Source organism: Sander lucioperca, chromosome 22, assembly GCF_008315115.2.
Source record: "Sander lucioperca isolate FBNREF2018 chromosome 22, SLUC_FBN_1.2, whole genome shotgun sequence".
Classification (NCBI taxonomy): Eukaryota; Metazoa; Chordata; class Actinopteri; order Perciformes; family Percidae; genus Sander; species Sander lucioperca.
Window position 1 is genome coordinate 17,271,986 of NC_050194.1, and position 27,034 is coordinate 17,299,019.

General features: G+C 39.7%; 2 protein-coding genes across 31 annotated transcripts in view; both read right to left on the reverse strand.

Moving 5' to 3' along the window:
- LOC116060962 (calcium-activated potassium channel subunit alpha-1) overlaps window positions 1-24,024 on the reverse strand; it is a 93,716-nt gene extending 69,692 nt beyond the window's left edge. For 8 of the 28 annotated variants that reach the window (XM_035997715.1, XM_035997711.1, XM_035997709.1 and 5 more), the window contains exons 1-2: window positions 23,105-24,021; window positions 10,346-10,492 (exon numbers count right to left, since the gene is read on the reverse strand). In XM_035997715.1, coding sequence (XP_035853608.1) covers window positions 10,346-10,492; window positions 23,105-23,335 — 378 coding nt within the window. In that variant the 5' untranslated portion in view covers window positions 23,336-24,021. Of the gene's footprint in view, window positions 1-10,345; window positions 10,493-23,104 lie in introns of all 28 variants that reach the window. The other 20 variants (XR_004896396.1, XM_035997707.1, XM_035997705.1 and 17 more) reach the window with 4 other exon arrangements.
- Window positions 24,025-24,752: 728 nt separating this feature from the next.
- Window positions 24,753-27,034, reverse strand: part of LOC116061150 (disks large homolog 5-like) — a 37,056-nt gene continuing 34,774 nt past the window's right edge. For all 3 annotated transcript variants that reach the window (XM_031315079.2, XM_031315078.2, XM_031315080.2), the window contains one exon: window positions 24,753-25,818. In XM_031315079.2, coding sequence (XP_031170939.1) covers window positions 25,715-25,818 — 104 coding nt within the window. In that variant the 3' untranslated portion in view covers window positions 24,753-25,714. The remainder of the gene's footprint in view (window positions 25,819-27,034) is intronic.

Genomic DNA, 27,034 nt, shown 5'->3' on the forward strand with positions numbered 1-27,034 from the left:
ATAACAGACTCCTGCAGGTTTCCAAAAAAATGTAGACAAAACTGGGCAGACTGGTGAATAGGTTCAGGGGTTTGTGAGATCGTGACTAGATTTAAAAAACATGAACATGCCTGCTGTGCTGATGATACATGTGTTGGTTATTTCCTAAAAACTACATTTCTGTGTTTACAGCAGCAGGAGAAAGGTAGAAAAGTGGAGTAAGGCCACGAAAGCAGTTAGTCACAGAGCTCGGCGGAGGAGGCCTGACTCGTGTTGTAGGTACGATGGGGGGGTTAATTGCACCATTTCAGAGGGACACTTTAGATCACCTTTAAACTGTGTACACAACATTGTGAAATTGGTGAGCAACCTCTTTCCTGTTTGGATGAATAATCCATGTCACTGTCCAAATTATTGTACAAATAGGGGCATGCTCACCAAGTTTGTTTGGAGTTTGAGCAGTCTCTTTTAAACATTTTCTTCATCCTCCCACTGACAAAATATCTAACCCAGCAGCATGAAAGGGGACAAAAAGGTACTCTGAGTCACTAATAAGTAACTTAAGTAAACATTCAAAACAACTTTTAACTCTCTTTTTTTCCTTCCAACATTTAGAGGATGACATTTTTGTCAAGTGGTTTGGTCTTCTAGACACAGTGGGGGGATATTTACACAGCCTGCTGCAAATTATACTGAGATATGCAAATATTCTGAGTTAAATAATGTACATACTGTAAGCATTACTGGCTGCTTTAGTCATATTACACTGGACTGGTGCTGCTGAGAGCTATTAAAAGGTCACTGCAGAAAACAAAGTTAAACTGTGTGAAAAATAACTGCTGCATTGCTGTTCTGTTGTCTTGTGGTGCTGAATGGAAAGTGATATTTGTATTTGCTGCCATTTTCTTTACTATTGACTTTGAGTGTTTTCTCAGTCTGCTACTATTAAGACATTTCACTGTTTCTCTCACTCACTCACTGTATGGACCTGGCAAGGCTCGCTCCCTCTCAGACCTTAAATTTCAGACACAAATTTCGGTGATAAATATGGTGCATCAGCTATTTGTATAAATTGGTATTCCCCTATTTCTATATCTTGCACTTCTAAACAGGAACCTTAAAACCCATATTACTTAAAAACGAATGCGCAATACAAATACATACAAATATAATTATATTATTATAATAGCAGTAGTAGTACTGCAGTAGTAGTAGCTTTAGTAGCATGTATTTTATTAGTAAAGTTCAAACAGTGATCACATGTCAAAGAATATATACACATTCACATTTCAAGATGTAAGAAAGTAGCTTGATATCTGATTTCTACCCATTAGCCAGATAAAAAATAAAAATAATGGAGGTTAAAGCGCTTAGAAACTGGATCCTCCTTTAAACCCTTGGCAGCTACACACAATTCTCAGTTTGTGTTTCATGTTGTATAGGTTGCACTGTAACTACCCGCGGCCTGAAACCTGATCCTCTATTTGTTTGACATTGGTCACTGAATAGTGAGTGATCTGATCTATGAGCGCTGAGGACATCCTCTTTGAGCTGTGAAAACAATGCTGCTATCTTTGAACATTTTGGGTCAAGCCTTGTAGAACGTCTCTCTTGGTCTTGCTCGACTTAAAAGTCTATTTGGGATTCAGCTTTCCTTTTTCTGTATCTCTTTCGTGTGACAGGAATTGATCCAAAACTGTCATTAGAGCAAAACGGCATGTTCTGTTCTGTTGTAAATAAGAGACTTATAATTACTACAGTTTACAACATTATCAAGCAATTAAAATACCCACAATCAAAATATGCGGCATAGAAGCTCAAATCCCACAGTGGCTAATCCATGATTTACACCATCCTGGAAGCAGCCCAACCACTCTCACAGTGAGGCGTAAAGAGCTTAGGATGGAAGGGGATGGATGTGTCTCCCCCAGCCTCTGGCTGTCTGTCTCAGCTGAAATATGAGGTTGTAACTCACTTGCCTCAGAGTCTTGAAAGCAAGAGAAAGAAGCTGACAAATAAGGAAAACGGACACAAAAATGTAATAAAAGAAAATAGATGTTTTTGTCTATTAAAAAAACTATTTCTCTGATGTCTATCGATGGAAAGGAGTTTGATTGGAGGATAAGAGATGACTCACCTCTCTGGCATCTCTTCAGAGAGGAGGGGTTTCTATCAGAGAGAGAGAGAGAGAGAGAGAGAGAGAGAGAGAGAGAGAGAGAGAGAGAGAGAGAGAGAGAGAGAGAGAAACTCTGCCCTGCTCTGACAATGGACATGGAAATTCCTGTCATGTGTAAAAATGTAAATCATGTTCTGCATCTGGGAAGCTGGACACACTGTAACTGTAGCAGCCGCATGTATTTTTAAGGGTGGAGGTGCTGCAGGATGCATGAGGTGTGAGCTCAGCAGCAGGTGGAGAATGTTTCTGAGATATTAATGCATACCATTGGATTCATATTCTGCAATTGGACACAATTTGGTTGCAATTAAGCGCACAGAGCAAAGGGCTGTACTTAAAGTAAGCTTTCAAATTTAGAACTTGTCTTGTGACCAGTTTGCAACATCTATTATAACCTCCATATATTAATTTTCTTCAAGTGGCCGTGTTAATTAAAGTGAACTTGCCAAAGGAAAGTCTATTTGATGTAACGTGCCAGCTGTAAAAAACAGGAGTTACCTCATTTACATCTCCTTTATGTCTGCCTTTCCTGTGAGAGGAAAGGGAAGATTTTGATGAGTTTTGAAGACTATGTGTCAGCAGCGCTTGCCAGGTGATTGTTAATGAAATCAGGGGAACCAAATTCAAGATAGTTGAGGATTTCTTATCATAATACTGCTCATAAATTGGATTTTTGAAACTGGGAAGATTGTTATCACAAAATCACAAAATGTATTCTTCAAAGTTTTAGGGGGGTTATTATCCCACCTCATACTTACTGGTCTCCAAAAAAAAATAGTGTGATTGCTACAAGAATTTGGCCCCATGAGAGCAAGTTCAAAACACTCAACTAAATATGTCAAAGCAACACTAAGATGTGTCTGTATGCTGCACAGAGGGCAAATATTAATGATCTTATAAATCTAAACAGACTCCAGACACCATCAAAAAGCAAACCAGTAAAGTAGACAGTCTCGTCCTTTGCATTAGAATTAAGAACCTGCATGAACTCAGATCTTTAAGATTTCTTGAAAAGACCAGATTGGTTTAAACCAATTATCAGCAGGCAAAGGGTATGTCTCCTGCTGCATGACAACACAGACAACCACAGTTAACAAGACCCTTTTGGGACATTTAGCTCAGAAAAGTATTGTGTTCATAAAAAGAGAAAAATTTGAAGAAAATGCAAAATAGGTTGCTGATATGCACCAGGGTCCATCTAAAAGAGTCGCTAGCGGCTTTGTGAGGATGCACTTAGGCACAATGGTGCTTTATAATGTTTACCATGTTCACCATCTTAGTTTAGTGTGTTATAATGATAACATTTGGTAATTAGCACGGTCACTAGTATTGTATGTGAGAAATTCAAAGTTTGACCTGATGATGGTACAAGATGAAATGGCAAGACTCAACCTGAGGGGGACATGAATGTCTGTACCAAACAACATTGCCATTCATCCATTTAAATAATCAAAAGAAATACTGATAAGTCCTTTTTTGTGAAAAAACAGCACCAAATCTCTTCTCACCAAGTCATTTTGTGTGTAACTAGGTTTTTAAGGTTACATTTTCTGGATAATTATTTCAACTTATTCAAATCAACTTGTTTCATTTTTTTAAATCAAGTTTAATTTTTATTGATTTTAGTGCACGGATCTGCCTTATTCTTTTTTGCATCAAGATACAAACCCTAATTTTTAGAAAATTCTTGAAACAAGTTGAATTCCATTGGAAAGACGTTGAGATATTCTTACTGCCCATGCAGATTTTTGCACATGGCTTCATAAAAAAATGTTTATCAGAAGCAATTATAGACAGAAATTACCTAATACGATGTTCTTTGTTTGGACTGGGGTAGTCTCACATGGCATTGTTTCCTTCAGCAAGGCCCTGACAAAACAGGCCTGGCAGCTGCTGTCACCCGAAAATAGCGGCAGACTTAGAGGCAGGCAGAGAGCCTCAGTGACGCTCCCACGTTGTTCACTGTGTTGCACTGGGCGCGGTGAAAGTAACACACGATCCCGCTGGCACCAGAGTCCACAGGTGGCAAACAGCCTCCTGTCTCCGTCACAAGGCCAGGAGCATGTTGGTAGAATATCTGTTACATACAACAACATTGACGTCCTAATCTGAAGCCAAGAGTCAACTGGGAATGTCAAGAAAAGGGCACATATACTGTATGAGTATATGCTGTTTGAGTCCTCTCAGCTGAACACTGGAAAATGTGTGATAACAAAGAAGCACTAAGCTGAATTCTCAGTCATGTAAAAGACAAGTGCTTCCATCACTTCTGAATGGCACATTGGACATTTCTGCTGCTGCAGTGCCAGAGAAGACAGCAAGTTTGCCCTTTCTCCCCCTGTTTTTTTACCACTCTCATCAGACAAAAAGCTTTTCCATGTAGTGGTACAATTGCCGTTGCTCACCAAGTCCCTCAGAGGAGGTGAGTTTATCCGCCTGATGAAAGTGCCCTTCTGGCCCACCTATAATTTCGTTCAGAGCTCCTTTCTTCCCCTGATGCTGCTCCTGAGCGACATCAAATCTAGACAGCGGTCAAGACCGAAGATGACTCTTTCACTCTGTCCTCTAATAGGACGTTCTCAACATGTTGACCCCGGTAATCCTAGACAACTCTGAATCTGCAGCACTTTTCGTTTGGCAGCTGGTAATAATGAACAAGAGGTGACATCCCAGACACCTTTTGCACACTATTTAACCTATAAAGGTTCGGGATGGGGCAAAAAACCTGCCGTCATAGCCTCCTCTGCGCTGTATCTCATTGCATCCTTGATAATTTCTGAAAGAACTCTGTCTTTTGTGTGTTTTTATAGTCTTGACACAATGACTCATACAGATGGGGATCAGGAAACACACTTGGGTGCCTATTGCTACATAAAGAGAGCGTCTGTTTCAGAAACTTACAGTACAAGAATGGTTGATGCAGCAGTCTCAGACACTGTTTAAAGATCAAACAAAACTACGTATTTTAGCAAAAGATTTAAAACATTTTGTGCCAAAAATTGCACCTCTTCTGAGTCATAACACAGTCAAATCAACATGCACATATATGTCATAAAAATAATTTCATAGTCAGTCAACTTTACACTGTACGTGATAGCTCTGCTGTACATTGAGGACAAACACCTCATATTAAAGAAGCACTCTCTATCAGTGTTGTAGTCAGGACCACCTAAACCGAGACCAAGTCAATACCAAGACCAGAGTGTATCGAGGCCGAGACAAGACCAAGACTTTGAAGGGTTGAGACCCAGTTGAGACCAAGACCAGAGTGAGTCCAACACTGCATGCCACGATAAAATGTGGAAAATGCTAACCATAGGCACACCTTAAATTGATCTGACAGATCCACATTCCCATAAAAAAATTATGAAATTTTGCCTTGATAAAATAATCAAAAGGCAGTTTTGGTCTTGACCGGTCTTGAAATAAAATCCAGAGTCCTCTTTATCTGAGACAAGACAGAGTAAAAATGTGGTCGATTCTAAGACAAGACCTTCAAAAAGTGGTCTTGAGACCAAGACCGATCTTGAGCACTACAACACTGCTCTCTATAACAAAACAGATTTTGCCTCATAATCATCATGCTTAGACTTTTTCGTCAGGATCAAAGAAATCCTGATTGTTTTTGTTCTCTGTGCATCCATAGTTAAAATGTGCTAGTAGCTAATGTAGCATGACTTTCCATGATGCATATTTTCCATAATATAAATTGTCACATATAATTGTGCTACTGAATGAAAAAAAACAGGTGTAGCCCACAGCTAAATGGCTGACTCAACGGCAATATTCTACTTGTGTTTACATCACCCAAAGCATGATGGGAACCCTTAGTGCCAAAAACTCAAAACATTATATATACAAAATATTATATAAATATATATATATATATATATATATATATATAAAACAAGGGGGAGAAAAATCAGGAATTTCTTCTTAGTTTTTTGACAGTAGAATGTCCCATCCATATGTTTCTCATATTCCTAAAACACTGACACTCCCATCTATCCATTCATATACAGATATTTACTATGTGTTGAAAACCTTTGGCAAAAGGCAAACAAATAAAAGTAATTTCAAATAGCATAAAAACAATCCTCAGACATGCATAGTACCACTTACATGCCAAAGGACGGCATTCCTAAGTAGCCTATCTTATCCTGACTGAGACATTTAGTGACTTTGTCAGAAAAGACAGTTAAAACTGAACAAAAATAGAGTTAAACAACAATAGCAAACAAGCTGAGACAACTCATCCAAATTTGACTTTAACATCTCCAACTGTTCAACCTGTGACTGTGATTGGGGTTAGGGGGCAAAGACTGCAAACTGAATAGTGCCAGAGGGCAGCTCTGTGCTTCCATTAATAGAAAACCTTTCTCTGGCCAGAATAGCAGCTTTGCGACATTCCAGCTTCCCCTGTGGACCTCTAGAACTGACTGGCTAAATGTCACTCAGCAGGATTCCATCATTTAAGAGAAATCACATTTTCCCCCAGAATACGCTAACCTTAGAGAGGTTACACACCAACCAGACGGCCGACCGTCGGCAGAAAAGGCAGTCGGACTGATCAGTCGGGTCCCCAAGGTCCAAAAAAATGCCTCAAAACACACTGAGGCGACGCCGACTTGAGCGTACGGTCTGCGCGTGCGCGAAACGTAATATGTCTCCCAGAAAATGAAAACCGGCAGCTGATAGGACGAACGCGTCACGTGGGTCTTTTTTCTCCGGAAAGTCACAGACAGACTGTCATGGCGGCTTGTTCAGAATACAATCTCATATTGTACTAAAATAGTTCACCGAAACGTGTTTCTGAAAACATTTTAAGCGAGAAATAGGCCATACAGTTGCTGAATCTGTCTTCATTTCAGATCGACAAAGGTCAGTTTAAAAGATTTTCGTCAGATTTTGAGAGGTTCATCCGCTCGCCATTTCCGGGTGAGTCCCGACTGCCCTGTCTCCGTCTGAGCATGTCAGGTCGGCCAAAATGAAGGACAACAGCTCCTCCGACGGACGACGGCACGGAACACACCAAACAGACTCGAGTCACCGACCTTGCCAGACTGTCCAACGGCTGATTATCGGGTTGGTGTGTCAGCGCCATTAGACTCGCTCTATCACACACTCCCCATCTTACAATTTTTTGACGATCACATTCTCCAGTACTGGGAAGTGCGACTGAACAGGAAATAGATTTGTGACATTACAGGAAACCCACTGGGTTTCTTGGCGCAGGTACAAGCTGCAGCCACCTGTTCAGTCCCCAAAGCTAGTTTTGTTTGTTTTGACATAAGCAAACAGTGACGTGATGACATTTTTCATGAATAGGGAGGGTGGTCATGTATGATGCGAAAGTGACTAGGGGGAGGGGAAATGCAATAATGCATAAAGTGACAGATGGGATCCTTCCGTGTCCCGAATCTGGGGGACACCATGTCCTTAGATAGATCTGAAATTAGAGAATAAACACGAGCCCTCGCCTTTTCTGTTTTATGTGAGTGAAGGAGGAGTGAAGCGCTGATCTCCAGCAGATAAACCTTTACAGACATAAAGGTCATCGGGAAGTGTCCTCCCTGCTAATCAAATAGCCCTAAAGGCAAAGTTTGATCTTTTTAAAATCTGCTGAGATGCTTGGCCGGGCAAATGAACATCAGGCCTCTGGGCCTTCCACAGGGCAGCCTGCACCTGTTTATCACTCAACATCCACAGTCAGAGGTAAACAGCTCAGAGTGCAGCGATGATCACATTTGTTTGGAAAGTGTCATGTTGCAATTGTTGAGGTTAATAGATAGACATTTTCTTTTCTTTATATCTTTACTCCCTTCTGTAACTACTATTCAGAAATGAGAAGAGCTATATAAGTAACTGAGTCTGCAGAGAAATCAACCAATGTCTGCTTGACCAATCCATAACCTAAATCACAATTGCATAATACTGCAGGCATCCTGGAGCTGAGCTTCCTTATTGCATAAACTATGTCTCAATTGTCTAAGTGTTCAGATTTATTCTCTCCTTGACTGCATCCACATCTTTTCTTAAGAAAAGTTTAATTTGGAAAATGAATCAAAGAACACGCTTTTCGCTTGGATTCACATGCACCAAATGTATCATGGAAAAGTTGGAAAATCTTTTTCTCTTACCTGGGTATGGAAAGGTTAAAAGTAAAAAAAACCAGTCCACCCTCTATTGGTCTTTATTAATAAATTACGCAATTTGTAAAAAAACAGGTAAAGTTTAATATCCTGGAGTGAAAGCGGTTTCAGAATATTTCAAGAGCAAAGAACAAGAAGTACTATGTTTTTAAACAGAACAACAACGTGGGTGAAGATGTGGGAATAGCAGCTCAACAAACACACAGCTAGATGCATAAAATAGGAAGCGTGCGCACACACACACACGCACACACACACACACACACACACACACACACACTCTGCCTTTCACTTAAGCCATCCCATGCTCCACTCCCCAGTAAAATTCCCTCTTAGATGGCCTGGAAATAGGCTTTAATGTGCCCCCTAAACAGGCTGAAATAGAAAACACACATCTGCCATGTTTAGGTAAGCTACAGTTGCCATGGTTACAGATGAGCACTCGCTAAACAGTTGTATGTCAAGCCATCATTGAGACAGGGCACTTCAGCCACACACACACACACACACACACACACACACACACACACACACACACACACACAGAGAGGAGGGTTGGTTCTTAAGAGTTAGAAACAAGGAAACAGGATGGCAGTCGAGCTGAAGTCATGCTTCAAAATGTTGCTGTCACCATTAACCATCACTAGCGTCTGTGCTATGAGACTGATGTAAGATACTGTGGGGACAACCTGAGTTCAGCCTGAGACGTCAGATTTTTTTTATGACATTTGGAGGGAGATGACGTTCTGTTTTTAGCCCAAACTTAGACAAATAATAATGGGTTTTATTCCGTTCCTAACCTGGTATTAATCCCCTTCTTGCAGAAGCTTACGGCTACACAAATCATCTCAAAACAACAAATGTTTCACTCACTGGGTTTTAAATGACAACATACACCAAAAGCAGGAACATTATCATACAAACATGATGCACATTTCATGACTAAACTAATTGACATGAAGTGTTTGTCACAGTGAGAGACCTTGTGAATAAATCATTATTGTTTACAACAACTAGAGCTGGATTTGATCCGATCTTGTCATCCTTCCAATAATGTCAGTAGCTTTTTTGCCGATTTTTTGTCCCACAAACATGAACTAAATGGTTGGCTAATATTCCACACATTAAAACCATTTTGCTTGAGTGTGGCTGCCCACCCAGCATTCATGATTAACAACCTCCACGTACTGAGCCAACTGGAGATGCTGCACCACATTTAGTGGGGTGCGTGAAAGTGGGATCAGCCCCGAGCACTGCGGCAAGCCTTGGCATGGTGCTCCCACTCATACCATTTCATTTCATCACTCCTCTGTCAGTCCTACTCTTGCATTGCAAAGTCATCTAAATCATCAAACACTCACTCATACAAGTACAGCAGAATCTCCATCATACTGAAACTGTCCTTGACTAGACGCCAGGTTACAGCAAAATAAGGATCTGATAAGGATCTCATAACATGTGGTCGAAGAGGCGTGTGTTCTCCACATTACACTGTCAACAGACAATCCAGGCGCCATGGCAACCACTTCAGCTGACCAAATGCAATTGGTAAACTGTACATGTCCCTCCCTCCCCTCCCTCCCTCTGTCCTTCTGGATCTGTTTCTCCCCGCTGTCTGAGGGCATTATGGGGTGTATGACCTTAATACTCTTTAAATCTCTCCTCTTTTTTTCACTGGCTTTGTTTTGATGTGTCTGCCTCCCCTGTCTGAGAGATAAGCTACCACGATATGCACTTCAAAACAGTATATTTATGCGTCGGACAAGCAGAAATAAATTCAAGGAACATTCAAGCGTGCACGATTTCTGGCTTGTCAGATGCGAGCGCCTGCTCAGCAAGGTTTCTGGCCTGTCCTATAATAACACATATTAAATATACTATGAGGGAGTTCAACCCGAGTGCCTAGCTGTCATGAGGAAGTTGGGGACTGACTTCATTTCACTGACGTCTTAACCAACGGCCTGCTACACGTATGCTAAAGTACCTTGAGATGTCAATCAAAGATTAAACGAAGGATGATGACTGAGTGTGAACTCACCAGGACTCTTCCCGTTAGCGTTTGAGCGGATATCATGACTCCGGCCCAGTCTTTGACCGAGGTCATCCAGCCCACCTCGCTGGCCGCTGGGTCATCCTTGCCGGCGCGCTTGATGATGCCATCGCCTGTGGTGATCCGATGGACATCCTGTAAGGAAAGGGTGCAGAAGGTAACAGTGAAAAACCTGACACTTGAGACTTTAACAGTAAATGATAATAGAAACTCTCTCAGAGTACAACAAACACTTGGTGAACATAAAAGAATGGGTGAGGCTATTTGCACCCCTGGTACAATTAGCAGTGTATGCTATTCATACCCTGGTGCAATTAGAAATGAACATGCACACAGCAATGTGTTCTATTAATACCCCGTCTGGTACAAATATCAACGTATGCTATTTGCACCCCTGTTCATTTACAGTACCTTGGCATATATTTACACACAGTTATATATATATATATATATATATATATATATATATATATATCCAGACTCCCAGCCCAAAGTTCAGTGTTCTAACCACTCACCTAGCAGTTCTCACAGAATGTTGTACAACTGTTTACCACTTGGTGACTTCACGCCTCGGTTGCTAGGCAACCATACTGTATAACTCTGTAACATAATTTGTCTAACTCAGTGGTTCCCAACCTGGGGTCCGGGGACCCCTCAGGGGGGCAGCAAAGATCACAGGGGGGGCGCAAGTCTTTATCTGGTTTGAGGTTGAAAAAAAAAATATGTGCACATGTTTAACAAATTATGATAATACACTAGAATATATAATGTATACAAAAGTCTGTATAAAAACTATATATTTTTGTTCTCGCTTAAAATTGTAGGCAGGCTACTTAGTAGGCCAAACCTCCGGGACCTCTTAACCTGGGACCTTGCTGTCATCAGGTCAGCTGCTAGCTGCTATCTGCTAACTGCTAGCTGCTAGCTGCTATCATCCTGCCACGGCATCACTGTTTCATGAATGAAACATGGTGGAGAAACGTAAAAGTGCTGATAACTGCTCTCTATCAAAAAAGAAAGTAAGGCTCTATCTCGAGAGTTACCTCCACTTCGGTTTCGGGAGGGGGGGCTCAGCTTTTCTTAGACATAAGTAGGGGGGGCGCCAAGGAAAAAAGGTTGGGAACCACTGGTCTAACTAACAAACTAACGGTTGTATGCTTTCACTGAAGACAGAAAGCGCAACTGTAGTATCCATTTCCCGCTAGAAATTCAATTGTTATAAACTTTAGAGACAAAACTTTCCTAATACGCCAGTTTCTGCTGTCGTGGAAGATGAACGTCACGCAATGATTTCGGTGCATGCGAGCAACGTGTTTTTGTTGTTACGTCACAGGGTGTGAATAGCTCAGCTGTGTGGCCGAGGCTATTCGTACCGGGGGTGCAAATAGACACTTCGTAAAAGAATTACAGTTTTCCTGTTATCATTCATTGCTACGATACAATAGCCTATCCCTTGTACATCAACCTACAACCAATATATAACAGCCTTTTTCCTGTTCAGGTGCATCATTCGCAGGAAAAATCCTATAGCACAGGAAAAATATGTGTTCCACTGCAATAGCAGTCTCTCTTTCTTAACAAATTAAGCCAATGTCCATAAGAGGGCATTTGACTACAAAGTTAGTGTTTCTATAGTGTAATGTGATGTTTGTGTATGACAAGTGAAATATTATATCTGTCATTAACGGTGAAAAAAAACAGAAACACCAAAAATAGCTGCTAACAACAGTACAGCTAACAGTTATTGTTTTGACTCACCCTGACCAAATAAACAAAAATTTGTTTATGCACTCAGTATTTATTATAACAGTAACTGTTGCTAGGAGCATGTAGCTGCTAGCATCATTAATTACATCACCTCATAGCTAACATGTTAGCAGACATGGAGCAACATTAGAATTAATTTGGAGTCATGTTTCTGGCCACGCGACAAATGTAAGTCCAGTATTCACTCATCTTTTATTTCTATTTTGGTCTCCGACAACTTCTGAGAAAAATATCTTGCTCTTCAGTTGCAAAATGCTCCACTATATTCATCGGAAAGTCACTAACTTTGTATGTCTGCTGTTTGGTAGGCCCACTGGGAAGGTAGATACTGGGTTTATCTGAGCTTTTTTAAAATAATTGTTTACTCTAGCAATATAAATCGATTTTCATATATAAAATATTGATTAGTGCAGCTTTAAACTCCAAATGCCTCCATTATGTTAACAATGGTGGCATGCGTCTGGAAAAAATGTTAATGAAACCAAAACAAGGAGAGGAAAGACACTAAACTCTTCAAGCTAAGCTGAACTGCAGTCGGGCATTAATCTACTGTGGGTTTGTCACTATTATATTATAAAGTGTCACTTCATTAATACAAAAATATTGATTAGATCAGCTTTAAGTTGACATAAAGGAGTACCATCTACAGAAATACAAATGTTGTGTTTGATTGACAGCTATGCAAAAACACAACATGAACAACCTCAATACCTAAAAATCACCACTTAAAAAAACATAAATACATCATCCTTATTATAGTGACCAGGCTCAAGGCTTCCAAAATAAACCCACGCACATGCATGCACACATGCATACAGTAAACATACAGAGTGAGAGCAGCAAAGAGACTCCAAGAGTGTATCCATGGCAGCCACTGAGCTCCTGGTGTTTCTGCTCCACTGAGTGGGCTGCCTGCCTGCCTGTCTGTCTCTCAACCTGTCTGTCTGTCCATCTGTCTGTCTGTCTGTCTGTCTGCTGGGACCGGCATGATTCACAGAGCAGGAAATCGAGACAGGATGCAGAGGTTGGCTATGCTCCCTGATGCACACCCCACAGCCTCAAGGCTAACACGACTTAGACTCTTTACCCTGTGACATCCTACTTCTTCTCTACCTTAATGGTGTCACATCACTCCCTCTCTCTGAGGCCTTTCTCCTGCAGCTCTGCTAGTCCTGTGGGATTAGTTGATGCACTTCACACAGTTTTAGGGGAGGAAAAAAACTGTTCACAGTTAAAAGTTACAGCTTATATGGTTTCCATTAATGTGTGTGAACACTATTGCGCCAGTCTTTTTGTTGTAGTGTTAATGCCCAATAGCTCAACATGCCACATTCTCCAAATACAGAATGGGCTATGTGTCCCAGAGATAGGGCAGCTATAGCTTCAAAGAACTCCTGGCATGCAACCACACAACATGTGCTGTGCTTCCACTCCATTATAAATCTTTGTAAAGCTGGAGGGGGTGTAGCACCACTGAAATTAGGGAATAAATGAATGGATATGGTCTGCAACATATGGAGTACTATGTGGTACACAGTTGTGATGAAACAACAGGTCTTGTTTAGGAAGAAGGGTGGGAAAATAGCTGAGATCAATATTCTATATTTTTGTGATTGGGATTCGGACTTCCCCAGCTCTCAGTCCCAAGCACATTGGTTCCTATTGGAGATGTAAATCTGTACAAACGGCTCACACATATATACATAGCTTCACACAGCTGGGCATTGTACGTTTTTAGCAAACGTTACTCAAGCAGGAGTAAATGGTGTATTTGTTGGGAACTATTTTTAACTGCAGAGTCTGCGCACTAGTGAGTATTTAAGGACGTTGTATATAGGATCAAACTAAGTTAAACTGCAGTGCCAATGTTCATCGTAATGAGGGAACATGCCATCATGTGCAAAGATATGGCTCCTTTATGTGTTTTTAGATCATTAGTCTTGTGATATATTTTTCTAAGCATTGCCTGTGTAGCTAAAGTCTGATATATTCCTCTGTGCCATAGAGCCTGCATTGTTGTCCAAAAACACATTGAGCCACACTCTTGCATTAGGTGACATGTTCCTTCATTACCGTAGCATCTTGCAGCTGTAAATACTCTATAAAGCACCAAAAGTGTATTAATCTGCCACTGAAAATAGTCCCTGACTACTTTGAGTAATGTTTGCTAAACAACAGCAGACACATCCTTTATAGCAGAGATAATTTTTTAACATTTAACATGAATCCAACATATTACTAGCAAATATAAATCCCCACTGATGACAGGCTTACTGGTCTATAGGTAAGGTAGTCACTAAGTTAGCAATCAACAGATATAGTTAATCCTAAGGATTCACTGTGCCAGATGTATGTTTACATTAAAAGATGATTTATAAAATCATGCCAACAATTATTATTTTAATAGCTTAGTATTCTATGCAAAAAAGGAATGTATAAAGGCTTAAGGGCACCCTACACGTTATGTTATTATGTCTTACTATACTAATTATCATAACAATATATTAATCGAAAGCGTGAACAATCTTGATGAGCTCAACAAATGTTCTGTGCTGATAAATGTGGAGTAAAAAGTTAATTTTTTCCCTCAGAAATATAGTGGCGACAATGATCAGGTTTCAGAAAATGGAAATAGCATTATAGTTCTTACGTATTTTACACATTTTAATGTATAAAACGGTTTTAGCATGTTTCATAATGGTGCCCAACCACACGGCACGCATTTCAACTGTCTCCATTATTATTATGAAATAGCTGGCTGCAGTAAGAAATTCAATCACGTTTAGTGCCATTAGTGAGAGACAGGCATGACCACCAGCAGACCATGTTACACTTCCTATGCCTGTCCAGAGCCCTGCAGCACTGACCTGATGACACTATAATAGCATGTCCAGCTCACTTAGTAGCTAAAGCAGCTAACGAGACACAGGAACGGAAAGGTATCAGCTGTTTTCAGACAGTATTTTGCACTCAGTTTAGTTTAAATTTGGGTGTAAAGTGCAGCGTGTTTTGCTATAATAAAATGGGTAATAAGGCACTTTCGAAGCAGCTATTTCACACTGTGAATCAAGCCAGTGAGACCATGCAAGGTCCAAAAATGTTATTAGACTGGTCATGAAACAGAGCCTCTGGGGGAATTTTTAGTTAAATCTCACTTTTGAATCCCCTTAAGGAGATCAGGGTGAATGGATCAGACTATGGGTTAGAGACTAAAAGGAAAAAGAACAGCAGCAGCCTGCAAGTGTTAAACTGTTAGGAACATAGGCCTCTAGTTTCACAGCGGTTAACTGGCCATAACAACTAATGAAGCTGTGTCTTGAAGCTGAAGATGTTCGACCATTCAACAGACACTTTGGTTAAAGCATTATGACCTCAACATAATTTGGGGCATAGAGTTTAAAAGATGAGGGTATTTAAAGGGGCTGTACTCGATATTCAGATAAAAAAGTGGGTTGGGATCGCATCCACACGGTTCTCACAGACCGATCCCCAACTCGTCAAATACCAACACTTCTTCATGGCCCTTGGCATCAGACACCAACCCACTAGGCACTCGCATGCACGCGCGACCAGGCCAGCTTTTAAACAAAGAAGCTCAGATTACAACACGCACAGAGGAAGTGTGACTTCATTTTCTACTCAGCGTATTACTCCATAGCAAATATTTACTGTCTACAGCTATATTGATGTTCTAAATATTGAGTGCAGCACCTTTAAGAGGCAAGGTGTCTCTAATGAAAAAAACTATCCAGTTGGCATTATTATAAATGTAGGATTCAGTGTTTTTTGGAGCTTGACCCATCCTATGGACTAATGCTCAAGTTATCTCAGCCTTGATTTTGATTGTTCGTTTATGAATCTGTAATTCTCGCAAGTCCCACAAACTTATGGAAGTGCAATAATAAATCACTGAAAAAAGTGTGAATACAGAAGACACCCAAAAAGAAACATGCTTTATGGAATTTGACCAATCAAATTGCATAATTGAAACTCTTCATAATTAATTTAGTATTTTGGTGTAGATGGGGGCTCTGTACATTTAAGGTGTTCTTGATCAGATACATTTCAACTGTTGACACATTGATATATACATTTTGATTTTTTTTTTTTATAAGTATTTGTTTTTGGTAATATGAATGTTTTTAATATTTTGATTATTAGGCTTTTTTCATTTAAAGATTGCCTATAGTGTCTTATTCTATCATCTGAATTGGCTACATTGTGTAAAAGGGGAATCATTTGTAGAAAAAAAAAAAAAAACAACTTAAAATCCCCAGAGGGCCTTATGGTGTGATGTGAATCTACTTTCCATAATATTGGTAAATCATGTATATTTACAGTTGAAAGAGCAGAGTATTTGTTTGTTTTTTATATCTGAAGAGCTTATTGTTGTCGTTGTAAATAAAGTACAAGTGATGGCCAGTGTGCAGGATTCTTTGTTTTCTGTGCAATAACGCCACAATTCATATGAAGTGTCCTCTGACTTTCTTACTCACATAACTCTATGAAACACTTAACTTGATGTACAGTATTAATCTGACGCTGCACTTTCCTTCCCTGTTTTAATGAATAAAGTGACACAGGCTGTGTTGAGGGAAGCAATTTAAGAAGGCTTAATTGGCATCACACTGTTATTCCCCAGCACTTTAATGACCAAATCTAAAATTGTACACTGAAAACACTTTGACCATGATATTTTTAATGCCAGTTAAAGGTAGAGTTCAAAGATCAATGATTTGTGATTCATGACATGCTTCTGTCCAATTATTCTTTTAAAAGGGTCAGGGTCTTAAGGTCACGTGCAGGAAGATACCTTCAATGTGAAGATGGAGAGCTGCATTTTTCACATTTAAATTCCTTCCTGCAGGAAAAATGCTGATTTAGTATTTATAATATTTATAATACTAGTTAATAATCATAAAAGCCTATTGCAGATGTGAGATTTGCTTTTGTAGAAGTTGTAGTTTTAGTTAGCTATCGACACATCAAGAGGGTTCGACAATCTTCCACTGGACTTTATTTTAATGAAGTGAAAATAGACGGGATACATTTTTAATAGCAGCAGACACCAGAAGAGTAGATGTAGTCATTACACCGACTCAGGCAGCACATCTCCTCCTTGTCACTTTGATCAATAGTCTGAACTTCCAAATATAGGTTTCACTGTGTCGCCTAAATCTAGTCCTCCTGACACCACAAGTCATTGATCAGCATTAGCTAGCCTATTCTCAGGATCCACCATGATCATTTCTCAAACGGCGAGCACATTAAACTAGAATAGAACATGTGGGTTGTGACACAATTCCTGCAAAAGTGAATATATTATTTAAAAATGTATTAATATAGATCACATTAATAATAAATCAAGACATTCTCAGAGGAGAAAAAAACTTCCTGAAATAGCCGAGTCTCATAACTGATCTATGGCCCCTTGGCTGTGTGAAGAATGTCTGTATTACCTGTATTGTCTGGCACTTTGCCCCATGCCCTTCCAACCAATGACTCACTGAATGAATGAACACAATTACTTTGTTATTATCTACATGAATACAAATATCAAAGAGCAGGGAAACTGGGCCTCTAGTCAGCAGGTCACCACCGCTCTTTATGTGGAATTAGAAGCTAAAATTGGACACGAGTAGTATGCTTGGGTATTAATGAATGACTCACCTGTTGATGAACTTTATCACAAACTATTTGAAATTGTTGAAAAGTGTATGCAACAGCAAAACAGTGAAATGTGGCTATGGAAATCAGTGAAAATGGTTAAGGACTGTCAGCACAAGCCAGTAGAGCAGAGTGATTTTTTCCTTTTTCCTAAAAGTGTGACTTTTATTACAAACATATATTAAAATAACATGTATACATACTTAAACATTTCCTAAAACTTGTCTTGCAACATAATCAAGTGTATCTTTTGTCTTTCTGACTGAGAAAAAGCCACAGAGCAGGCTCTGGCACTGTCGAGATGTTTAACATTTGTGTTAATCTGAGACCTGTTGGATCCCAGATGGTGCAATGACAGCCAAGCTGCAGCATGCTGCTTATATAGTGCAATGTGAGTAGCTAATACCTGCTTAACAAATTACACAGCCAATTAAAAAGACATTACAAGGAATATATATGCTTTCTTTACAGAGTAGAAGTAGCCTGACAAGCTAAATTGCAGAGATTATTGTCCAAAGATTGAAGGTCTAGACTCTCAACGTTAAATAAATAAAGTGCTTCTTCTTCAAAGTTAATATTGAAGAATAATGTGTTAAAGCTCCTGGCTACAGATAAACAAAAAATGCTAGTTTTAAAAATAATCTATGATAGCTGAAGTAGTTTATGTTGTGCAGCATTAATATTCACTCTACTTGACTTGTTGCCATTGTGTGTGTGTGTGTGTGTGTGTGTGTGTGTGTGTGTGTGTGTGAGCGAGATAGCAAAGTGCCACTCAGCTATTCCAACTTTCTGACTCGTAATTACTACTTTTGGATCATAAGCACTCAGCTCATAATTACAATATTTCAGATGGTACTTTAAAGCAGCATGAGAGTGACTCTCCATCTGAATCCTCAAATCACCCCACCAACCCCCAATGCACCTGACACATCTCACTGAGTCACTGCCAGAAGATGTACATGACACTCTGAATGTGCAGTGCATAACATGCCTTTTTAGACATAAAGAAAACAGTATTAAACCAGAAATGTACACAATGTAAAGACATCACACAGTAAAAGGTAATCATTAGTGGTGTCAGTGACAGGTGTCACAGTTTTGATTCTAAATCGAAAATCAATTGAAATGAGCAATCAATTTCCATCATCGAAATCAAAAGCAGGATCAGCAATCTCCCACTTGTTTTTTTTTCTCCCACTCTCGCCTACTTGCGCACGTCTGAACACACAGGCAGGCCGGTAGCATGCAGCTAAAGACACAGCATAATGTTAGCTTACTGGTAGTCTGCAGCTGCACTTTTCCAGACACCATGTCCACTGCAGGAAATGTCGGAGAAACAACAGAACTGGAAAATCCTTCCGCTTCCCTGAAGTCCCCAGTGTGCCAACATGTTGCCTTCCCTAGTAGTTCATTAACAAACAACACCCAGGTGTGGGCTGGGGCTTTGACAAGACTTCATGGTGCATTCAGGTGTACCTCGTAAACTCTAAGAAACTTTGGTGTTGTAAAGTACCCTTTTACCATCTATTGTGGCCAAACTGCTGATTTATTTATTTTTTTAATCAAATTGTGACCTTAAAATCAGAGTCAACTCGAATCATGGATTTGGAAAATGGTGAAACCCCTATTAATTATTGAAAAAGAGTATTTCTAGCAGAACAAGACACTTTCACATAAACAATGTACACGTACAACATACAACTAAACGCTAAAAAATCAACAACATAACATGAATATAAACATAAATAATGAAAAAAATATGTAAATTAATGTAATTGATGAAACAAATATTGATTTGAAAAAAATATAGAAAATTAAACTTAATACAAAATAAATATTCTCTACTTAGACTCTACAGCCAGTCTAGCCGCTTTCTCTACTTACAGTAGGCACAGCAGTGCTTTGAGCCGAATGCTAACATCCATGCTAATAATATTTAACATATCAACAATATCTAACATTCGCTAATTAGCACCATACACAAAGTACAGCTGAGACTGATGGGAATGTTAGTTTTGCAGGTATGTAGTCATAGTATTGGACAAATTAAAATGGTGACCTGATGATGACCCTTTATGAAAAGTTAGGGGACCTTGAAAATCTGTAGCACCTTTCACTGCAATCCCTCAAATAGTTGTCGGGACATTTCACTCAAAACCAAAAATGTCAACCTCATAGTGTGTGGTAGAGAAAATGTCAGGGGATCTCCACTGTTATTAGAATTCATATTGAGGGAACCATTAATGCTTGTACAAAATTTCATGGTAATTCATCAAGATCTAAATATGGGGTGGTGAGGGGCCTTCAATGTGTGCTCGATATCTTGAACACACAACACATCGACCAATGCCACATCTACTTTTGAACAGCAGTCCACTGTGTTTCCTTCAATGAAACTTGCACACTGTGAGTCTGAAAAATGACTTAGAAGCTGTCACAGCTCGTCATCCTTCCATCGTGAGTACAGTGCCATTTACAATAAACACAGTTTCATTCATCTTCCCAGACAGATAATAGCCGTCATTCATCAGAACCTTTCAAACTATTTCAAGTTTCATCGATTACCATCAGACTGGGAAGGCAGCTCCACAGTTGGGCTCAAGTCTCAGAGACATAAGAGCTGCCAGAACAGAACAGAACAGAACAGAACAGAACAGAACAGGGGGCAGCGAACACCCAGCAGGGTGGAAAACCAACTGAAAATCAGAAAAGGAGGAAACTGATTATCAACTCCCATCTATGAACGATAACAGTGTGCACTAAAAGCTCCATGTTTGGGCTGCTAATGACATGCACAGACCGGGAGGGAGTGGGGAGGTGTTCCTCCAACACAACCTGCCACATCTCACAGCCTAGACAACTGCAGAGAGAGATTTACTCTTATAATGAAATCCTTTGCTTGCTAGTTGCTTAGCAACAAAAACCCTGATTCATATGGCACATAATGCGCCTGACACTACATTTCTGACACTTTGGAGGAAGGTTGATTCTTGGATGAGAAAAAGAGGTTGAGAAGAAGACAGGGCAGAAGTTATGAAATTAATGAGAGCAAAAGGCTGAGAGGGGAAGATTGGAAGTGAAAGACTGACCCATCTCTGTCTGACTCCCACAGAGGAGCACAACAGGTTGGTGGAGCTCAACAGCTTCACTAGGCACAATCTGAACAAAATCTGACTGCTCTCTTGTATTCACACATGAACAGTGTTCGACTGTGGACTCTAAAAGCAACAACCTCACCCTGATCTTATTTTCACAGATGTATTTCTGTTCCATGTATAAATAAGATTTGGATGCAAGCTAATGGATTCTTTTAAATTTTGTAACTAGAGCTGAAACGCTGATCTTTCTTTTAAGTCATAACAAGCAAAGAATAATTCTCAAATGTGAAGATTTGCAGCTCTTCTCGGTCAGACATCTTAAAGACTATGTGATTAACTAAATATACAAAAATATATCAGCAGATGAATCACTGAAAGTAGTCGTTAGTTGCAGCCCTAATTGTAACCAGCTTCAACCAAAGCAAGGAAATGAAACAGACATCTCCCTTCAAAAGGTCAGCACCACCCTGCATGCAGCTATGGCCATTTCTCTTCGTCCTCCCTGCCTGTCTGAGAGATAAATGCACATACATACATTAGGTAAAAAGATAAACTGCTACATCTGTGGCTCCTGTATCAACTAGTCCATTTTTGTCCTTTACTATAGGAAGAGGTATATGAACTTGAAGAGTTTGAGCCCGATGAACACTCCATACAACAGAAAAACTGCAAGATATTTCTTTACTAATGCAGGACTGCGACCGGCCTCGGGCAGATGGTGTCGTAACAATTGTGAAACAGAGAATCTAGTGGCAGTCTGCCTTAAATGTTATGAAAATGATTTCTGGGGATTACACAGTGGCATGAGTGTTAGCCTCCACACTGTGTGATACACATCACTGGTAAGAGAATATCTGTTGGACTTCCAACAATGGATGACAGCTGACACACTCTGTGTGTCCTAAACAGGCGAAACTATTCCTGACTTTTGGAAACGTGTCAAACAAATGGTGCTGCACAGTTCATTGGAGGGTTTCACGCAGCAAATAATAATGACCTCAGACTATGTTGATGTTATGGGATGCTATGGATGACTATTGACTGGTTAAATTACATGTACCATTGGTCTTAAAGGCAAGACTCACTTTTTTAACATTTTGAATCCTAAAGTTTCTAAAAATGTCTGCTTCTGGCACTAAAATCTTAAAAGTGTGAGTTCATTCAAATTACAAAATAAATTGTGTCTTCACCCCCAATGAAAGGGTAGTGAATGAGATTTGGTTTGTTCTGGTCACAGCATTGGGAAATAAGATTCAACAGCAACATCTCTTCCCAGGATGTTTCTCTGTTACTCTGATTGAACAGTTTTCATTGGGATTAATTATTCAATAGAAAAGTAGTTATGGTGCAAAATGTTCACAGGGTGGTCTGTGGATGATCCAGAATAACAAGAACGGTTTTCAGTAGCCCTCATGATATTCAATGCACCTCTGTTGTACTGGGTGGAGGCAGAAATCTCTATGGGAAAATATCCTAAAACCTGGGCAAAGAAAACTAAATTATCTGCATGACTAATCACAAAAGAAGATATTAGAAGGGGGAAATGTTTGTGTGTGTGTGTGTGTGTGTGTGTGTGTGTGTGTGTGTGTGTGTGTGTGTCAACCCTTTAAATATTCCATTAACACCATAACAAGTCCAAATCTGAAAATGTTTTTTTAAAGAGGATTATGATTATTTATATTATTATGAAACAGAACAGAGATGATAAAAAAAAAAAAAAAAAACGTGACGAAATCCTTACAGTAATATTTAAATCTGCCATTTTGTGCAACGATTTCAATTACATATTCAAATATCAATAAATAGTTAGACGAGAAGTAGTTTATAATAATTGTAACGGGCTTGTGTGTTGGATCATTTTCAGACCAACCTAATGGATGGACGTAGGCCTAATGATCCACCAACAAGTGTCAGCTGCATTTATAACTAAAAATCTGCCTTAACACACTATCGTTCACCAGTAGGGTGAAATCGTTTTAGTGTAATGGTATCTATTTGTTACAGTGTGCGACATTAAGCCAAAAGTAGCAGAGTGCATTATTCAAGTCATGCACTATAGCTCTCGGTCGATGAGGCCAGATTTAATTACGAGCACATTTCATAAATCAAACTGGTTGAACACATTGAAGTCCAGCGCTCACTACTAAACAAAAGCCCCTGTAATAAATAAATCATTTCATTGGGGTGTGGTGGTTTATGAAATGACCGGGCGTACCTTCTTTTTGGCATTACAGTGGCAGCACACAGTCCACATGTATTTAAGAGTTCTCCACAGGAGGATTATGAAGAGACCACCGAAGAAAGTGACCATGGAGGAGGCGAGGAAAGCCCACCACATCCGCTGGCCGTTGCTGTCACAGGGCACATCTGATGTAAACGGAATGATGACATTCATCTTGGATATGTGAATGGACGGATCCGGGTTGAATTTCTCCCTCTTCGACATTATCGGCCTCTGGTCATCTGCCAGCACCCAAAACAATCAACTGGACTGGGATTCAGACGCTTTGGGGAGCTCCAGCCAGCGCCCCCTGATGCCCCAGCGGCTCAGCCATGTTAAGTCAACCACCTTCCGCTCCCTTGCCTTCTCATCTGGCTCCACTAAGCAAGGACGTAAAAGTTAAGGCGACAGCAGACACACGCACAGTAATACCAATAAAAAAACTTCCTTTGTAATCAATATATCAGTCGTGCGCCTCGCGATGCGCGTTCATGGCTGGAATTGCGCGTCACCCGTTTGATCTGTGCGTAAAAAAAAAAAAAAAAAAAAATCAAATTTTCTTGCAAACTGCTCAAAAACTCAGGATTGTCCTGATCCCCGATGGGTAATACTGTTTAAGTATTATTATTATTATGTTGAAGAGACGTGTCGTCCTCGGCAGTCGAGGGATTCACTCACTCCTCCACCTTGTTTAACAGCGCAGCTCCCAGCAGGTCCGCTACTTGAGCTCCGCGCCGCGCACTGTTGAATGCGCTCCTCGCGTTAAAGCTCGCAGTTTATAGATATCCTTAAAGGAAATGTCGTTTGAAAAAAAATGGAGGGTTCTTGTGTTGAAGAGCGGATTTAGTCTTTCTCGGTCTCCGACGGCCGCTTGTCACATCCATTTGTCGGGAGATGGCATCGCAGATTTACAGGTAGCGGGGGAGGAGCCATCAATAGCAGACGTCGATGCTTATCTGGAGGTCTGGTTATTTATAGTGACCGCTTCATCAATCTTTGATGATTTTAACTTTGTGGTTACCTCCATCTTACTTTGAAACTATTAGTTCTGTGGAGACACTGTCCTCTTACTTGGGCCATACAATTGCCATGTCCGTTTTCTTCTCTCTTTTTTTTTTTTTAAACATATAGGCTAAAACACGAGTTTCCTTGTTCTAAATTATAGTATTTGGGCAACCAATAAAAGTACATTAACTTCTGAAGATGTTGAAGCAGAGATTAAACTTAACATGTTATCATAACGTATATGTGTCTATTAAGGGTTAAACAAAATCCTCAAAGTATGAACTTAATACTTCAGGACAGCAGCATTTCAAGCATATTATAGCTCTTACAGTAAAAAGGAGCAGCACAGCTGTTTGACTTTGGAATAAAAACAATGTGTACCTATATCGACTGGAGAGTTATTAAACAAGTCAATGGTTGAGAGTATTCTCTAGAGTAGGCAGCCATGATAATGTGGTATGGAAAGTGATAAAAGGACATCTTACCATTTCACACAGTGGTGGTTTACTCTCCCTAGTGGACAAAAAGTGCATTGATCGTTGAGATCCAACTTTCTATCAGAAGCTGAGGATGTAATTCAATTTATCAGATGAGTAAACACCGACTGTTTTTCAATGGCAAACACAGACAACTTGCATTCCATTACTCTTTTTTTTAATATTTTATAGAAATATTAAACTTCATTAGGAGAAGACCTAAAGTGTTTCATCCAACTTGAACATGAAATATTGACAATGTGATGTACTGAAAATCCAAGAGGTGCATGTAAATGCATTTAGTTGACAGCAAAGTGTGAACCACAAATAAAATATCCCTTCTTAAAAATCCACTTGACACAGAGGAACAGTATTGGCAATACCAGTAACCAGTAGACAAACTGTGGTGAAAAGAAAATACCTGCTGTGTGATTTATAATGGAAGTTGTAGTGTTAATAAATCCAACAATGGATAGTGATTAGCAAACATATTTTAGCTTGGCACAATATTATTTTTGAGGACTGAAATGATGACAAAAAACAGTGCCATCAGAGAGCAACCTAGAACAGAAGACTGCAACATAATGTGAAGAATGGAAGCAAATCTGCCCCAATTTCTCTATAAATAAGAACATTATTTGGAAAATATCATCCTTCCTATTAACTAGACAACTACATTTGTATAACAAAAGTTCATAACCAACATCTTTGATTTGATTAGATAAATTAAATGGCAGGAAAATACGTATAAATATAGAGAAGGGAACACAGTGGTCCACTCTATCTTAAGAATAAAGTCTTCAGTTTGCATCGATGCAGACTTCCTGTGGTCCGACATATTCATTGGACAAAGTGGGATTAAAAGGAGTGCTACTGAAAATAAAACATTCAAGTATTAAATACTAGTGTAAACAAATCTATCTGTAGTACAGTACATCACTATTGTAGTGGGAAGATTACATGATCATCATCATCAGTGCTGATATTGCTGTATGTGAAAAAGCATTGGAGTTAACCATGATGTCTGTTAGCTGTACCGATTCACTGTGTATCCCATAATAAAAAAATCATATCCTCTCTTGATGTTTTGGAGTGACGTGCGGTGAAAGTTGAGGTGAAATTTCTATGGTGCTCCATCTGGAATCCACAGTACTTTATTTTGTTCCTGCTCCACGATGGTCGTGATCTGAGTGCAAATATAGGAGACGCTGCCTCCCTGGACAACGCCTGCAACAAAGGGGGGGAGGGGGATATGCACATGAGGAGTGTTAAGTATTTCTGCCAGATTTGGCTGAAACTTTGCTTCTGTATATGTGCATCGAGGGCTGCAACTAGTGATTATTCTCATTATCAATTCATCTGTCTTTTTTGATCAATCCATTTATCCTTTGTCTATCAAATGTTGGACAATTGTGAATGTTGGGCTTCAACTTAAAATGATTATTTTCTTCTTGTTTGAAACAGAACAACACCGATTTAGAACAGCACTCCTGATAGCATTGTCTCATTGAGACACGATGAACAGTTAAAACATTTTTTTTAAATAAATAACTTATTGACTTCTCTTATTTGATGCTTTCTTCTTCCTTGCACAACCTGGTACCTACTGCCTACATTACCATAATGCAAGTCAACCCCCAACAGTTGTGTCAGAGATTTGGGTGTTATGCTAGTAGCAGCTAATGTAGCCTTGAGCTAGCCTCAAGCAGAAATGAGGAGCTCACTTCTCACAAACCCTTTACCCCCAGATTTTTTCATTTTTTAAATTTGTATCAGACTTCTGACAGCTCCCTCTGAAACCACAAAAGGCTTTCCCCCACATACGCAGTGGTATGCTGCAGATGGATTTTCTGTTGATTGCCTAATCAATTTATTTTGTTTTTTCAGTTCTAGAAAAATGCACATTACAAGTTCCCAAAACCAAATGTGATATATTCATGATGCTTGTATTGTCCAAGTAACAGTCAAAACCACAAAAAATATTAAATTTTCAATAATATAAAACAGAAACAAGCATCAAAACCTTGTTGACCAACTTTCTGTCCACTGTCTAATAGTTTCACAATAATAATAACACTAATGTTCTCATGGACAAATAGGACTGTGCAGCCAAATTATTTCAGTCCTAGGCTTTCGGACTACAGGGATGTGATCAACTTCATTTCATGCCACCAGATACTCAGATTTATATCTGCTGATTATTGCAGTTCTCATCGTCGTGGCTCATGTGCAGAAGTTGGCCGGCCACCTCTCTCTGTTAGAGGGGATCAGCGGCGTTATGTGTTCATTTCCATTGCCCTTCCCCATAAATCTTCTCCTTTTTATAGAGTCATTAATCAGCTGGGCAGTCAGGTTTGTCAGACTGGCTGCTGCTCCAGATACCAAAACTGTGTGTCTGATCTGCGAAAGACCACAGAGATACTGTGCTCCAAAAACCTCAGAT